This window comes from Microtus ochrogaster, unplaced genomic scaffold, assembly GCF_000317375.1.
Source record: "Microtus ochrogaster isolate Prairie Vole_2 unplaced genomic scaffold, MicOch1.0 UNK35, whole genome shotgun sequence".
Lineage (NCBI taxonomy): Eukaryota > Metazoa > Chordata > Mammalia > Rodentia > Cricetidae > Microtus > Microtus ochrogaster.
In genome coordinates, this window is record NW_004949133.1 from 1162792 (window position 1) to 1179082 (window position 16291).

General features: G+C 39.0%; 1 protein-coding gene across 1 annotated transcript in view; it reads right to left on the reverse strand.

Moving 5' to 3' along the window:
- Fmn2 (formin 2) overlaps positions 1 to 16291 on the reverse strand; it is a 292978-nt gene that overhangs the window by 170196 nt on the left and 106491 nt on the right. The window contains exon 8 of the mRNA XM_026789966.1: positions 3410 to 3497. Within this exon, the coding sequence (XP_026645767.1) occupies positions 3410 to 3497 (88 nt within the window). The remainder of the gene's footprint in view (positions 1 to 3409; positions 3498 to 16291) is intronic.

Here is a 16291-nt window from a genome sequence, read left to right on the forward strand (position 1 = left end):
CAGTTAGGCAACCCCATTGTTTACAAAATGCATTTAAATGGTTTTATTCTTGTTCAATAAACATTTATTAAATATTTATCGGTATTATGGGAAGAAAATTAGCTATGAAGCCTGCTTTAGTTTGATCTGGTAGCAGAATGATGTTTCCATTTTATTCTCATTTTATATTTGTATCTAAGGATATTATTTTTCACACGTATTTGTGTATGCATGTGTGTATGTTTTATGATTATAATTAAACCTTGACTTCTAGACACCAATCTTACTCTTGTCACTTTAACAAGGCATTGAAATTAGAATCACAGCAAAACAAAATCAACTCTAGATTTTCTAATGTTTTGAAACGGGGGGGGAGGAACAGTTCTAGTCAATATAAGTGAGATGAGGCAGGCCCGGATATTATTCTGTATATAAAAGTTATAAGATGCTTTTTGTAGTGGTGAGTCTATCCCACAATTTCTAACTTGGTCTGTAGGTGAAAGCAGTATCTGAATGGGCAAGGTGGCTCCGTAGCATACCATCCCAGAAAATGTCCATTCTGGCAGTTTAGGATAACCTTGAAAACAGTACTGTGCACTTCACCTTAGAGATACTAGCGCTGACAGCAGGAAAAATCCAATCTGGGGTAGCGACAAATCTGATGGAAAAGTGCAGCCCTGCCTGATGAAGAGACTTGAGATCAAGTCCAATCGGCTCCACTAATGAGTCACGTAACATGAAAAACAACGAGCACCAAAACCAGCCTGCAAAGATGTCTTTTTTTCTATAATATTAGACTGAAGATCCGGATAAATTTTGTAGTCACTTTCATATCCAAAATCAGTCATGATTACATTTCCATAGATTTCTGTAGTGGAGGTATATCCTAGAAGCGAAGTATAGTGCAGGACCTTGAGAGATCCCAACCTAGAGCCCAGCGAAGCAGACAAACAGGTATGTTTTCTTCCCTGTCCAGATGTGAAGGCAGCCAAGATTTCAGAGAATGTGTATGCAGGGTTCCGACAGGACTCAAACACTCCCTTCACAACCTAATAGGATAAAGCTTATGCATAATTCTGTGTGACCCGTCAACTACTGACGTTCACGCCATGTTATTGTTCGAATTGCATGTTAAGCAAGCAAATTTTCAATGAACTCTCGCTGGCTGTACCACAGACACAGATGTCAGGCGGACTCCTTTGTTCATAAGGTTCTCATTATTAGCTCAATCCGAGCTGAATATTTGACTGAAGGAAAAGACCATATCATTATTTTCAGATTTCATTCTATGACTTAACTGGGCTACATCTGCCAGCTTCAGAAACACCAAGTGCTGCTTGGCGCCAGCCTTAGCATTCTTTTCTGTGACTATTACCCCAAATGTCTCAGCCCAAGGAAGCCTCCTCTCCATCAAAACAATTTAATAAAAACTAAAATTCTGATTAAGAGTTACTCATCAATTGACAGGGCATGCCACGCTAGTGCTATTTATGACTTATGCCCCATGATATTTTAGGACTAACAAACAGAATCCGCATTCACAAATGGGGAAACTAGAAAGCCAGTAACCATTTTCAAGATTTATAAGCTCTGTGTTATACTTGAAACCATATTTTTTTAATAGGTAAATTGGCATTCCTTTGAATAACTCAATCTGCTTTAAATCTATTCAAAGGCTCTGGGCAGCACAAGGGAGATTCAGAATATTTCTCTTTAATTCTCCTAGTCATCTCTGGACCATCTCTCAGCATATATATGATAGGAAGCTATGGCATAGGGATACTTGTAAAGTATAAGGCAAAATGTGTTACAATACTGACACCAAAGCTATTGAGAAAACGTTACAAATCACCCAAATTCCAAATTATTTCATAAGCCCAATAAAATGTATGCTAAAACAACATAAAAGAAGTAGTTTCTTCTACATTTCTGGACATCATAATCCACAATGCAAATCTGCAAACATAATTTGAAATCCCCTCTGTTGATCATTAGAAAAGGGAATTCAGTGGTTGAGCATGCTCACTGCTCTATCATTAAAACCTGAGTTTGGATCCCATAACCTAGGTCAGGTGGCTCATATGTGCCTTTAACTCTAACTTCAAAGGATTTGATGCCCTCTTCTGGCCTCCACAGGCAGATGTGCGTGTACACACACACACACACACACACACACACACACACACACACACACACAAATAATAAAATAAACATGTACCTAAATAAACAAAGCAATTCCATCTCTCTATAGTAGAAGACCCTGGGGTTTATGCTATAGTTGCTTCAAATATATATAGTTGTCATTCCAGGAAAAGAATGACCAGTTTTCTACCAGAAAGTCATATGCATAATTAAGTTGCTTTACTCTTTCAGCATCTTGGAATCTTGGACCATGAGGATCTAAAAGAACAAGCCCTGTATTCCATCCAATGTTTTAAATACATCTCAGTGAGCAAATGGTCATTCAGTCTTTTTGAAACACCTGTTTTCAGTTCATCACCAAGCACAGCAATTTATTTCCTAATTGCCATTCCTAATCCCAAGAACATCCTTAGAAGAGCAAATGCAACAAGCACATCTGTGACTCTCATACTGGGTGGCACTGGTCTGGTTTGGAATTTTGAACTTATCCATCAAGCACCCAAGAGTCGAGACTCAACTAAAGCTTCTCTCGGGGGCCCTTCTTCTCTGGATAGTTTTAATGGTTAGGAGACCCACTATCTGGTTCACATTAGTATTTGCTAGTAGCTTTTGCATGGTGGCATTCAGATACGATCTAAGTAGTTACAGCACTAACAGGATTCGCGCCTTGTATGATACAAAATGTAAATTTTTATAACAATGAAGTGAGTTGAATTACAGCAAACTGAGACCCCATTCTTTGTGTGTTGCAATCCCAATCCCCACCCCCGGCCCTGGTCATGTCTCGGTATTGGGAGTAAGGGTCTTTGAGCTTAATCAGACCTTAAGAGTGGAGCCCTCAGGAATGAGATTTGTTTCTTTATGAACAAAATTCAAGGGAGAGTGCACTGGCTTCTTTCTACCACAAGCAAGATACAAGCAGAAAATGATTCTCTGAAGCCCCAGAAAGGGCCCTCACCAAAGCCTAACTGTGCTGGGGTCCTGATCTTCACCCTGCAACTTCTAGAACCATAAGGAACACATTCTTTAGTTTAAAAGCTAACCTGTCTATGCTTTTATATTATCACAAAAGAACAGAATAGAAACATCATGTGAAAATTGGAGCTTAAACATGGTATAGAACAGGCAGGAAATGATATTAATAGAAACCTAGCAGGATAAAAAAACATGTTATGTATAGTGCTAAAGGAAATATACTAACTGCATGAGTAGAACTTTCTAGCAAACATAACAAAATTTAGCCCTAATATGAGTATTAAGTGACTTCATTTAAATTTTTTATACTTACCATGTTGTATGTCTTTCATATCTAAATGAAGACTAGACATTAGAATTCCTACTGCTTGTGATCGTTTGTTGCTAAGCAACTTGACAACCTGTTCAAGGAAGAGGAAAAGGAGAAACATTAATTTAAACCCTAATATGCTTAGCCGCATTTTAAAACCCTACAAGAAGAGCCACTAAAGAGCAACGCTTACACCATTTGTGACTGCTTTGGGGTTTTTCTAGACCAAACCAATAAAATCCACCATTTTCTTCTGAAAATTCACCATCAGCCTCAAAGTCAAACTGCTGGGGTTCTAGGATATTAGTCTGGTTTCCTGAAGAATAACATTACACCTTCCATCATATACTACCTGAGAAGTTTTCAAGATGAAACGTTGGAAGACTGGTTTACAAGGGCAAAATAAAACTATATACAGAAAGTCTGCAGATCAGATCTCTTCTATAACATAGAAAATGTGCTCCATTAGGTAGTCGGGTCTTGTGGGTGGTCCTTATTTTGCTGGTAGTTTCTTTCATTCTACATTTGATCAGCATTTGTTGGACAATTTTCCAACTAATTCATAGAAGACAACGAGTATCATATTGGAAGGAACACATTGGCCTGGCCCCAAGTCTGGCTGTTTAGAAAGTCCGAGAGAATCCGTTGTGCAGACCCCAGGCAAGTCTCCCACAACAGAGGCAGGCAAACTATTAGAGTGTAGTCATGCTTGAGCCGTGTTCTCCAGCAAACCACACTACCAATATTTCCTGCTTAGGAAATTTTTATTCCTGCAAAGTCTGTTTAACTCTCCTGTTCTCTTTTAAATCTGCTAAGGGAAATAGTGAAAGGAAAGAAAAGTGATTACAGTTGAAATACCAGAATCAGTTGCTACCTCCTAAGCTCTTATATCTTGTGACCTTGTCTTTCTTTTGGTTTAAGTTGGGTCAGTCGAGAAACTAATAAAATAATCAGAGACAGGTGATCTGATTATTACAAGTCTACTGCATAAATAATATTCATCAAAGCAGAAGCAGTACTCTTGGTCTCCTGGCAAGAATGGGGATGGGCATTAAAATAGCATAATGCCAGAAAACCCAGCCTTATGAAAAGCTTCCAATATAGGGGATGATACCCCCCAGAAAAGATACTGTGGTCTCTGGGGAAGAACAATGGCATAGGAGTTTATTATTGACTCCTTTCTTATAATAGTTTATTAGATTGAACATACAAAAAAAACTGGTTTCAAATGATTATTAATTACTCCAGTAGACTCAGTAACATTGTCTCCTTCAGAACTAAGAAGTTAAAAATGCAGTGTCTGGAAGTAGGTTATATTCTGATGAACAACAATCTCTAAGATCAGGGGCAGGCAATCTGGCCTCACTTATGCTACTTCTGTTAAATTCCCTACCATTTTCTTGCAATGGGTGCAATGGGACACTTGAATTTGTGTGTCATTTTACTTCCCAGGGTATTAACATGTTGCTCCTGTCCTTAGCTCCTCTCCTCATCATGGTTCTGACAATTCTTCCTTTTGAAGTCAGATAATTACGATTTTTGCCTTAAATTTCAACATGAGCCTCAGTTCTGTTCTCTGTGCTTCATTCTTTCCAATCTGCACTTTCTCTCCCATGGCATCTACCCCTCATTCATCCAGCAGTTTCCTACCCTCCTAAACGTTATCTCCTATAATGTTACCCACATAGTGCCTATCTGACATGTCTAACCAGACTCCTAGGATTCAGATCCCAAATGTCCAGCCAATATCTCCTTCTTTTCTTTGGATCTTGGAATAAGTGTCCCACCACGCATCATCCATCTACCAAAGGTAGAAGCTAGGTATCAATTTAGACCTTTCCCTCCCTTCTGCTTGTACAACATAATGGGCAGGAATGAAGGCAGTCAAGGGCAATCCTGTGTCTTCTGAAGCTGTGCCCACCATCTTAATGCCAGTGTTTACTTCTTTTTTTTTTATTTTTAAAACAATCTTAATCTACATACCAATCCCAGTTCCCTCTCCCTCCTGCCTTCCTTCTTTCCCATCTTCTCCGCACCCCACTCCCATTCACTTCTCAGAGAGAGTGAGGGCTCCATGGCGAGTCAACAAAGTCTGTCATATTACTTGAGACAGGACCAGCCCCCCCCCACACACTTGTATCTAGGCTGAGCAAGGTATCTCATCACTGTTTCTCCAATGGCTTAGGCATCTTTCTAGCTAGCTTTTATTTCTTAAGTTAACCTATTTCTACTATTTTGTATTTTACCATGAGGTTTCATGGTTTCTTACTTCTTGCTTCTTGGGCAGCTACATGGTGTCTGCCTCCTTCAGCAGCTACATGGCATCTCCTTGACTCTTCCTACTTTCTCTATATATATATCTCTTCCAGCCTGGCTATATTCTGCCCTGCCATAGGTCAAAGCAGCTTTATTCTTTAACCAATAAAAGCAATATATATACAGAAGGACATTCTACATCAAGAAGGTCTAGTTTGGTCTTATGCAGATTCCCCGGCTGCCAGTCCCACTAGCTCAGGTCAGCTGATTTGTAGGTTTCCCAAGTCCCAATCTTGCCCTCTTTGCTTGTAATATTGCTCCTTCCTCTCTATGGCTGGACTCCAGGAGTAGTTTGTTCCAGTGCTTAGCTGTGGATCTCTGCATCTGCTTTCATCAAATACTGGATGAAGGTTCTATGATGACAATTAAGGTAGTCATCAATATGGTTATAGGAGAAGGGCATTTTAGGTACATAAACTAAAGCAAAAAGTCTGTGATTGACTCCCCAGATCTGGTTCAGTGTTTCTCAACCATCTTCCATACACAGTGCTTATGATTACCACCACAAAGTTTACAAACATAAGCTCCTGAGCTATAACAAAAACCCGCTTTCAAAGAGAGTAGGAACATCATCACCATTTTGAACATCCCCTACAAGACTTTAGCATCACTGAAAAGTCTCCCTTCTCATTCACCCTCCTTCCTTATGTCTAAGAACCCTTCTACAATGGTTGAAATCTGTTTGTTGTTTCTTGACCTTTCACCTTTACTTTTTGAACCTGAGTGGCCCGTGTTTAGGTGACGGTCTCTATAAAGGTCATACTGGAAGCTGCACAGTTCTTTCCTGCAACTTGGCCTTTCTAGTTTATTTCAGAAACACTCAATTCCAAGTTGTAATTTATATTCCTATACATAAGACAATATAAAGAAGGATCTAACACCATCCAGAAGGAAACACATTCAAAAGAAGACAGAACTCTCAAAGGATAAAGGCTGCAGACCATCCGTATTTTAAAGTCAACTTCTGTATTATAAATCAGTTCTTCTATCCTTCTTTAGCCGACACCCTGGGTAACAAGAACCCAACATTCTCAAACTAGCATATTCCCAGAATGCTGTAACCAAAGTTACAGCCAAGAGACAACATAGTCAGATGACCCAAGGACTCATAGGCAAAAAGTCAAAAGCACAGAATTAACACATTTGAAATCCACAGTATTTGGACACATAATCAGAGTTTTAAAAGGATTGTCTTGGTTTCCTAGTCATATTAGATCTAGTTAATTCACTTACAGCAACAGGTTTCTTAAAGACTTCCCTGGTAAACGGGAGGCTGTAGGGATCATCAGCACGGACTCTAGGAAAGAAAGCAGTGCGCCCCACCCTTTAATTGCACTGAATTATCTGGATTCTGGAAAACAAGCTGATTCCTGAGTCTAGTCTACCCAAGCTGCTAGGAGACGCCAATGCTGTGAAGCACAGAAGATGATGGTTGAGAAGTTCTACTGTTTCCACCCTATACAATCTAGACAACAAGTGCAGTTCTTTAGAGCCAACATTTCACCCAGAAAAACAATAGGAGTAGCAGGAGAAGGTTCAGAAATCTGTGGTGGACCCGGCGGCTACACTCAGCAATGTGTCTCACAAGGAGCTCACATATCACAGTAAGGGACAATTGTGAGAAGCTGAACATACAACACAAAGAAATTTTGGCATCTTTTATCTTAAATGGGTTCACTCAATCAACTGAGGTATTAATTTAAATACTATAATTAGGGAGAAAACAGACACATGCACGATTGCATTTAATTTTGCAAAAAAAAATTATTGTTCTTCCCTTCTGCTCCTGTAACAAACAAATAAAACAAAAATTAGATACATATGAACTGGGAAAAGTCTTCTGGTAGTTGTAAATGTTTTCGTTTTTTTCCTACTTACATTATTTCTCTGGCTTTTTTTTTTTTTTTTTTTGGTTTTTCGAGACAGGGTTTCCCTGTGGCTTTGGAGCCTGTCCTGGAACTAGCTCTGTAGACCAGGCTGGTCTCGAACTCACAGAGATCCGCCTGCCTCTGCCTCCCGAGTGCTGGGATTAAAGGCGTGAGCCACCACCGCCCGGCTCTCTGGCATTTTATAATAGCAGTAATGAGCACGCTTTGTCTAGGTACAATATCTGGCCATGGAAGAGAACATAACCAAAGCTCCCCACAACATGGCTCCAGACAATACTTGCGGGACCCTACTATAGCCAAACTAGGCTGCATGGCTAGAAATGGGTTTAAAAAGAGCATTAAGTAATGTTGGTCTGAATGTCTGTGGCATCGAGTAGATAACTGATGGAAAATCTCTGTTAGCCAATGAACTGTAAGAGGTGGGACCAAGTTAGGGCGTGACCTTTTGGGTACCCGGAGAACACCAGGTAGCCCAGGGTTTGCTCTCTCTCTGTGGTTCCCACACTATACAGTTGAGCTTAGACTTCTCATTCCTGTTTCATGAGTTTGACACATATAATAAAGAAAAATATAATTGGTTTGTCTTGTAGTTAGCCTGGTATTTCTCGACCCTTGTTAATTCAGCAGATAATGGTGGTCTGTTTCCACTACCTATATACAGTTTTCTTTTATATGATAATGGAGTAGTCAAGCTAATGGAAAAAATGTTCGCAAATTTTCATGAAGATCATTAAAAATTGATTTTACTGTTTTGTCAAATCCTCATCACCTAGCTGAATACTTAGATATAGAAAATTCTATTAAGAAGAATTTCAGGGAATTATACACTAATTAAATCAACAGGTATCCCGTTAAATTTAAGCACACATTTGCACAAGACAAAAGCCAAAATGAGATGTTTTGGGTGTTGAATATTTCATTCACTCCACCCAACAGTCTATAAAGTGGCCAGGGCAGTCTGACAGAGAGTGATTACGCCTGAACATTACCCTTCATGTCTCTGCCCACCAGTTCTATTTCATTTCTATTGTCTTAGAATCAAACCTAGAGCCTAGTGCATGCCAAGCCAAGTTAAATATAAGTAGGAAGAAGGCTTTGAAAGCCTAGTGCTCTGTTAAAAACACAAGGGAAAAAAGATTTACTCCCTATTTACTTGCTTTAGCTCCAAACAGTGCTTGAGACTTTAAAACAGCATGATATTAATATACTATGTGTGCCTATTAAGGCCAGTGCCCAGGGTCTCTTGCCATCAAAACAAAAGAGAAATCCTTAATACAATACCCTAATGGGAGACCTGCATGCAACAAGCTGCAACCAGCACTAGCAGAAAGAGAACAACAGGCTCCAAGTCTCTAAAACCACAGTAACTAATACAGAACAACGAGCCACATGTGCCTGGCCAGGCACGGGAAATATGCACAGACCTAAAAGATCCTGAGCTTTGTTTCTCTTTTAAGGGAAATAAATATCAATGATCTCGGTGATTTTATGTGGACTGCATGTTCAAAAGACAAGATTTTAACCCTGAATCCTATATAATACCTTCAACTTAATTTCATGTCTTTCTGATAAATTTTAAAGTGTCCCTGCTAGAAAATTCCAAGTTACATACAATGGCTTGAATTCTATATTGGGCAGTACTGGTTTAAGAAGACCTAACAAGTTCATAAAAGTGATTAGACACATTTACTCTTAACCAGAACCTAGTGATCTCATGAGTATCTCTATCTCCTCTCCTTCGTCCATCTGCCTATCCCTCCCTCCCCCTCTCCCTCCTCCTCCTTCTTCTCTTTCTGTCTCTGTCTCCAGTTGAATTAAAAAATGGAAGATAAAGCAGGACTTGCAAGGTGGGGGCATAAGGATCAGATGTTCAGCAAACATATTAAGTGTAAAGCCTAAGGTCCTGCCACTGAGCAGTTCTCAGCGCTGGATCCATAAAGGAACTACATGTTACACCTCTGTCCTGTTAAACAGCACAGTCATTCCCACGTCAGAAACATACTTAGAGAGATGGTGCACCAAGAAGCCAGAATCCCAGCTCATCATTCAGTTTTGAAAACGTCTGCTTTCAGATTCACCACAATGCCCCAGAGAATACAAACACCCCATATTCAAATCCTTTGGCCTTTTATTCGGTTTGCGTACTTGCATTAATTAAATGAGGGTAGCATTACTCGCCAACTATAAAACCCACACAAGCAAACCTATTTACAGAAATTAACATAATTTCTTTCGCTGTGTATAGCCATCACACCCTGGTATTTTAGTGTCAGTTTTAGCACAGAAATAGTAGAGTGTATAAAGCCACCCTCAGACATAACCATGACCCAGAGTGTATGTCCTCAATTTCAATAAAACCTCCCCTACATTTTTCTTCTGTAACAGAACACATTCCTTAGTGGATGCTCTGGGGGAAGCCTAATAAGGGCATGATATTGATGTTGGCTAAAACTTTTTGTTGTGTTCCACAGTCTTTCCTGGTCTTGCTCTCCCTGATCCCAGTCACCTTTCATTTTTGCTCTTAAATTTTAAGAAAAAGAAATAAAAAAAAAATTTTACCCATTTCTCAAACACCATCCTACCCATTTTCATCCTGCCTTCATAAGTAGTTCCTTGAGGGTTTGTTTCCTTTTTGCTGTACTATGGAATTGAACCCAGGACCTTATACATACAAGGCTCTTCCACTGAGCTGCAAACCCATACACACTTCTGAGATTCTTTTGCTAGTTACTGCACTGTACTGATTCTTTCTTCTATAGTTGCTCCCATACAAGCTGTGATCTTGATAACCAACTGTCTCCTGCTCTGTTGTTGAGTTTTTTTTCCTTCGGTTTAAGGCCTTTTTAATGATGCCAACTATGTGTAATCTTCTACCTAGCAAAATATTCTTTGTCAATATCTTCTAGAACATTCTATTTAGATGTCTTTCTTCCTTCAATTCAACATGACCAAATTTTAAGTAGGTTCATTTTACAGAATAAAGGACTATAAGGCAGTTGTCAAATTTAAGACTATCTTATAAAACTTTTATCTTACAGCCATACAATTTTGACATTTAAACTGGATATTATAGCTGCCCAGCTAACATTACATTTTTCATAGCCTATTTGACAACACGGTATAGCCCCGAGAATACATTTTGGACAATAGATTGCAAGGAGTTTGAGTTAGCTTTGACTCACTATAACAAATACCCAAGGTGATAAACTTAGAAAAGATTTATTATGCTACACAGCTTCATAGATTTCCAACCGTAGCTGACTAGTTTTATCACTTTTAGGTCTAGAGAACCACTTCTTTCACGATAAGAAGACAAAAGAAATGGAGAGAAGCATTCCCTTCAAAAGCATGTCCCACATGACTTGAAGAAATCCCACTGTGCCCTCCCACCTGTTAAAGTTTCCCTAACCTCTCAACAGCACCTCCTGGTGTACCAAACCAACACAGGTACCTTTAGGAAACATTTAACATCCAAACTGGATGACTCTATAAGCAATCACAGCTTCTGAAGAGAGTAGTGTGTTGCTCTCAGTTTCGGGGCTATTCTCTCAGGCTGAAAAACAAAACTGAGAGCTGGCCATCTTCTCCATCACACTCCATTGCGAGGCTGAAGTAATAAAATGGCTGAGACATTTGCTGCCCAGACTTCTCCTCTATCACAAAGGACCCAAGGCAATATTATAACTGATACATCTACTAAACACCAGACCAGACATTGTGCAACAAGCGGTGCCTACACTGGGGTGAATTAACAGATGTCAACAGGAAGTAGAAACAAACGTCCCTTGCCAAATCAGCTCTTTCTCACCGTCCACACATATCAGTCAGCCATCCGACATCCCCAGTCATCCCAGTGGGGGGATTTGACTCATTCTTCCTCATGGGTCACAGCCAGCCATACATCGGACTCCACTGATGAATCCTTCTCCATCCCTCTAGTCTGTCACTAGAGTCTCCACCTCATGGCCCCCAGATGTGCAGCCCAAGAATCCCAGTTCTGAGCCCAGATGAAGACCTTGCACTGCCTTCACCCTGTAAGTACCCTGTGCGAGGTCTTCTGCACTCCCTTGTGTCTCTGCTTTATTTTACATCGGGATAATGGACAAATGGAATACTCACTGGGTAGGAAAGATGAAGCTTTATTCATCTAAGATGCTTTTTCTACACATCCCCAGCCTCTCAAACAACTTGTAAGGGCTGACTTAAGAGCTTCTTTTCTCTCATAGGATCTTATATTCTCCCACTAGAACATGTACATGCCACAGTAATTTCTGGGGCATTCTCCATAAATGTATATACTGCCAGATAAAAAAACTATGCCATATTATTCACTTCAATACTCAGAAAGATGACTGATAAATTATAGGCATTAAGGAATAGGGAAGCAGGTGATCTTGTCTTAAATAGTATACCCATGCTAGAAGTCCTCCCAAAACCTTAGAGAAATGGTTTCTGGTTTTTGTTAGACATCAAACCATACCTATGTATCATTTTTTGTTTTTGTTTTTTATTTCATGCCCCAGGGATTTAATCCTTGTTAAGCAAATGTTCTAGCACTGAGCTATATATTACTGATCTTTTAAGTTAAAAAAAAAAAGTTTCCCATTTCTGATGTCAAGTCACTTTCTCATAGAATATGCAGTTTTCTAAAAATTCCATATATGGTGCTAATACAGAATTTTTAACTATTGAAAAGTCAATACTTAATGAATGGTAGGCAGCTATTCTTTTTTAATACTTTATTGTTTTTAATTGAGCAATACATTTTCCCCACTCCTGTTTATTCCTTCCCTTTCCCCTCCACCCTCCACAACTGCTCCCCCCCCCACACACACTCCAGATTTACTCAGGAGATCTTGCCTTTTTCTCCTTCCTAGGCAGATCCATGTATGTCCATCTTAGGCTCCTCTTTATTGTCTAGATTCTCTAGGGTTGTGAACTGTGGGTGAGTTATTCTTGATTTTATGTCTAAAATCGACTTATGAGTAAGCCCATATTTGTCTTTCTGTGTCTGGGTAATCTCAGTCAGTATGGTTTTTTCTAGTTCCGTCCACTTGCCTTCAAATTTTAAGATGTCATTATTTTTTTCTGCTGTGTAGTACTCCACTGTATAAATATATCACATTTTCCTCATCCATTCTTTAGTTGAGGGGCATCTATGTTGCTTCAATATTCTGGCTATTGCAAATAATGCCATGAACATGGTTGAGCAAATGTCCTTGTGGCATGACTGAGCATCCTTTGGGTATATATAGGCAGCTATCCTACCACTAAACTCAAGTCATGAACTACAAATCACCTCTGTCATTTTGCAACCTTCCTAATATGTGATGGAAATATGATATGAACTATATTGATTAACTAACTTAAACCATCTTTAAATAATTACTTGATTATACCTACAATTATGTATGCTATTCACTCAGAATACTTTTTAAAAATGATTTATTTGTGTGTATTACATGAAATAAAGATAATTACAATGATCTCAACATGAAATATCCAAATAATTTAAAGTTTTATGTAGTTTCTTATAACTACTGAGATCAGAAATTTTAAACAGAAACTAAATAATTTGTTTATAATTTAAACGTAAAGCCCAAACAAGAGTTTTGTTCTCCAAAACTAGCTAAGGGAGAATGCTTCTTTCTTCTGAGATGGCACATGATAGCCTCTCTGGAAACTGGGTATTAGATTAGGGGATAAGTAGACAGATCCAATAAGGCAAATACTTCAGAGAGTGCAGTAAGATAAAAACCGCCAACCACAGATATTAGGTAAAGCTGAATTCCAGAGCAAAATTACAGAGCATAAAGACCACTGTTACTCACATAGACATTTGAGCAGAGCATAGTGTGCCAGCAGTATACAGCACATGAGAGCATCGATAGGCATGCTAATGACAAGCCTCAGAGGAGAATAGGAGCAAACTGCAAATAGTAACACCCAACTGAACAAGTGATCTTCAGGTATAAGAAAATGCAGTAACCAGTTCTCAATCTCAGGATCTTTAGTGAGTTCATCTATTTAGAGGGAGAGATCAGGATTTTGAGACAGGCCTTTATCTAGATGATTAACTATGGAACTCTGGACATATGTCTTTGGTCCATATATTCCAGTTTGTTTTCTTGTGAAAGACAGCCAGTAACCCATATGCAACATTCCCATAATTTAAGATCAACAAGATAGCACACTAATATCCTTAAGGCATAGAACATCATGCAAATCGCAAGTGTGTTGGCACTGCATTTAGTAATCTAACAACTACCAGTTATTCTTCATAACACTGTAGAAACATATGAGTAATTCCAACAAGAGGAATGCCACAGTTAATAATAAGTTGGGGGTACTAAGCACCTACAATAAAGAGAGACTAACACAGACATTGGCTAGACCATACCCTCCTAGGAACTTTAAAATATTTCCCTAAGAAATATTTAGCCAGGATATGATCATCCTGCAATTATCATTTGGATTCAGGTTTCTTACTTTGAAAATTCAAACTGATCTCTCAATTTCTGGCCCAGAGGGAATTAATAACCAATAAAAAGCCTTCTCTGAGCTATTTCACACTACTTTGTAAAAGAATAGACATCTTTAATCTTAACTGTCTACCCTGAAAAAAGGAAAAATACTTGAGTTGGATTTTGCAGACTGAAGTTATTGGAGTTTCTTTAATTCATTCCTCACAACCAACATAAGAGGAATGTAATCTTATTCAGGGAGCCTCTTCCTAAGATTAGCATTAGGCCTTAGGGCAAGGTGGCCAGCTCAGGGCAACAGCAGCATTCCAAGGCCACACTAGGCTGCCGGAATGAAAGGTGCACACTATGGGGGATAAAACAGAGGCAATGGTTTCCCAAACACATCACATTGGGCACAGCCGGGCACTTGGTGACATGATATTTGATACCTCTCCTTAAAGCCAATCTAGAAGGCATCCTTTTAAAAACGTGATCAACAGGACCATAATATAGCTGGTATTTAATTCAGTCCCCAAGGTGCCTTTGGGCACAGGGGTGAAGCTATGGCATCTGGCTTAACCTGACTTGCCTTGGAGTCTGAGCAGGCCTCAGAACTGAAAGACTGAAAGATTCTCAGAAGCAAGAGTTTGGTGAGTGGCCACAAAGAACTTCTCTATGTTCTCACAGCCTGCCAATTCTGAGTGTCAAGATTTCAGTGTAGAGACCTGTGTCCTTGGATTTCAGTAGACACTAAATGCTATTCATTAATGGGTTAGTTTAAATTTTCTGACCTGTGTTAGCATCAACTGTGATTCCTGCTTTTACTCTCATTTGGTCCATAATTCTAACCCTCATGCTCGGGTTCCATATCCTTAGCTATGCAAACTAAGGAAAGAACTTCAAGTACGTGCAAGCAGCTATAATTGTGGTTCTAAACCTGTTTGCCACAATCTTTTTGAAGTTACATATCAGATATTTATATTATAATTTATAATAATAGCAAAATTATAATTATAAACTAGCAGCAGAATAATTTTATGTTTGGGTATCACTACAACACAAGGGATTATACTAAAGGATCACAGCAATAGGAAGGCTGAGAACCACTGAGTTATAAGAGGACTCCTGACCAAATAAAATGCATCTATCCTGTTCTCTTTTGCTTCTTCATAACAAAAACATGTTCTACCATCTTCTGAGATTCAGTTATAGAGAGAAATAAAAGACAATAAAAAAATAATGCACTGGAAGGTGGTGGTACACACCCTTAATCCCAGCACCGGAGAGGCAGAGGTAGGCAGATCTCTATGAGTTTCAGGCCAGCCAGGGCTATAGAGCAGATTCTGGGATTGCTGAAGTTACCCAGAGAAATCCAGTCTCAGAAAACAAAACAGAAGCCCCAAAATTTACAAATATGATTCAGAGGCACATGTGACCTCTAGGATCCTAAGAAACACGCACTCAAGTAGAGATGATGAACAATCAATAACCCTTTGAGGTTAGTTTAATTCGATTCTTAGGAGGCCGGCATTAGCGGTGATGAGAAGCTTGTTAAATATGTGAACCTCAGGTTCACAGCACAGGACAATAAGCCAATAGTTGACTAATTAAGCCAAGCTTATTAAAGAGGAACTGAGTCATAGACCTGTTCTGAATAAAGTCAACTTGATTTAATTACACAACCTTGGAGCATGTCATGTGTCACGTGTAACATACTTAAAATACATCTGCAAAATAATAGCTAGCATGTATTGTTTACAGGAGCTAATATGGAATACTGGATAGTGAGCAAGGCTCAGGACAGTGAGAGGCAGGTCAGGATTTCTCCTACTCAGCCAAGTATGACTTATCAGGTTAGTTACTCCGTCAGCTCCGTCTGAATCCTTTTGTCTACCTGTTCGCACACTTTCCCAACACCCTGCATACACCAAACCCAGCAGAAGAATTCACCATCAAAAAAAACAAGGGAATATATTAGGGATTTTTATTCTTTTCTTTAAACGGGTAAGTTTAAAATAACAAATTCAATATCTTCTTTATGAAAATCTCTTTCTTAGACCAAACTAGACTATTTGATGATCTAAACCATTTGACGAGCAAAAAAGAAAAAAATAATAAAATCTAAGGATTAAAAAAACTAAGAGCTCAAAGTTATTTTTAAGCTAATGAAGGAAAATAGTATGAGATATGTATTCTAATAAAACATTTATTCTAAT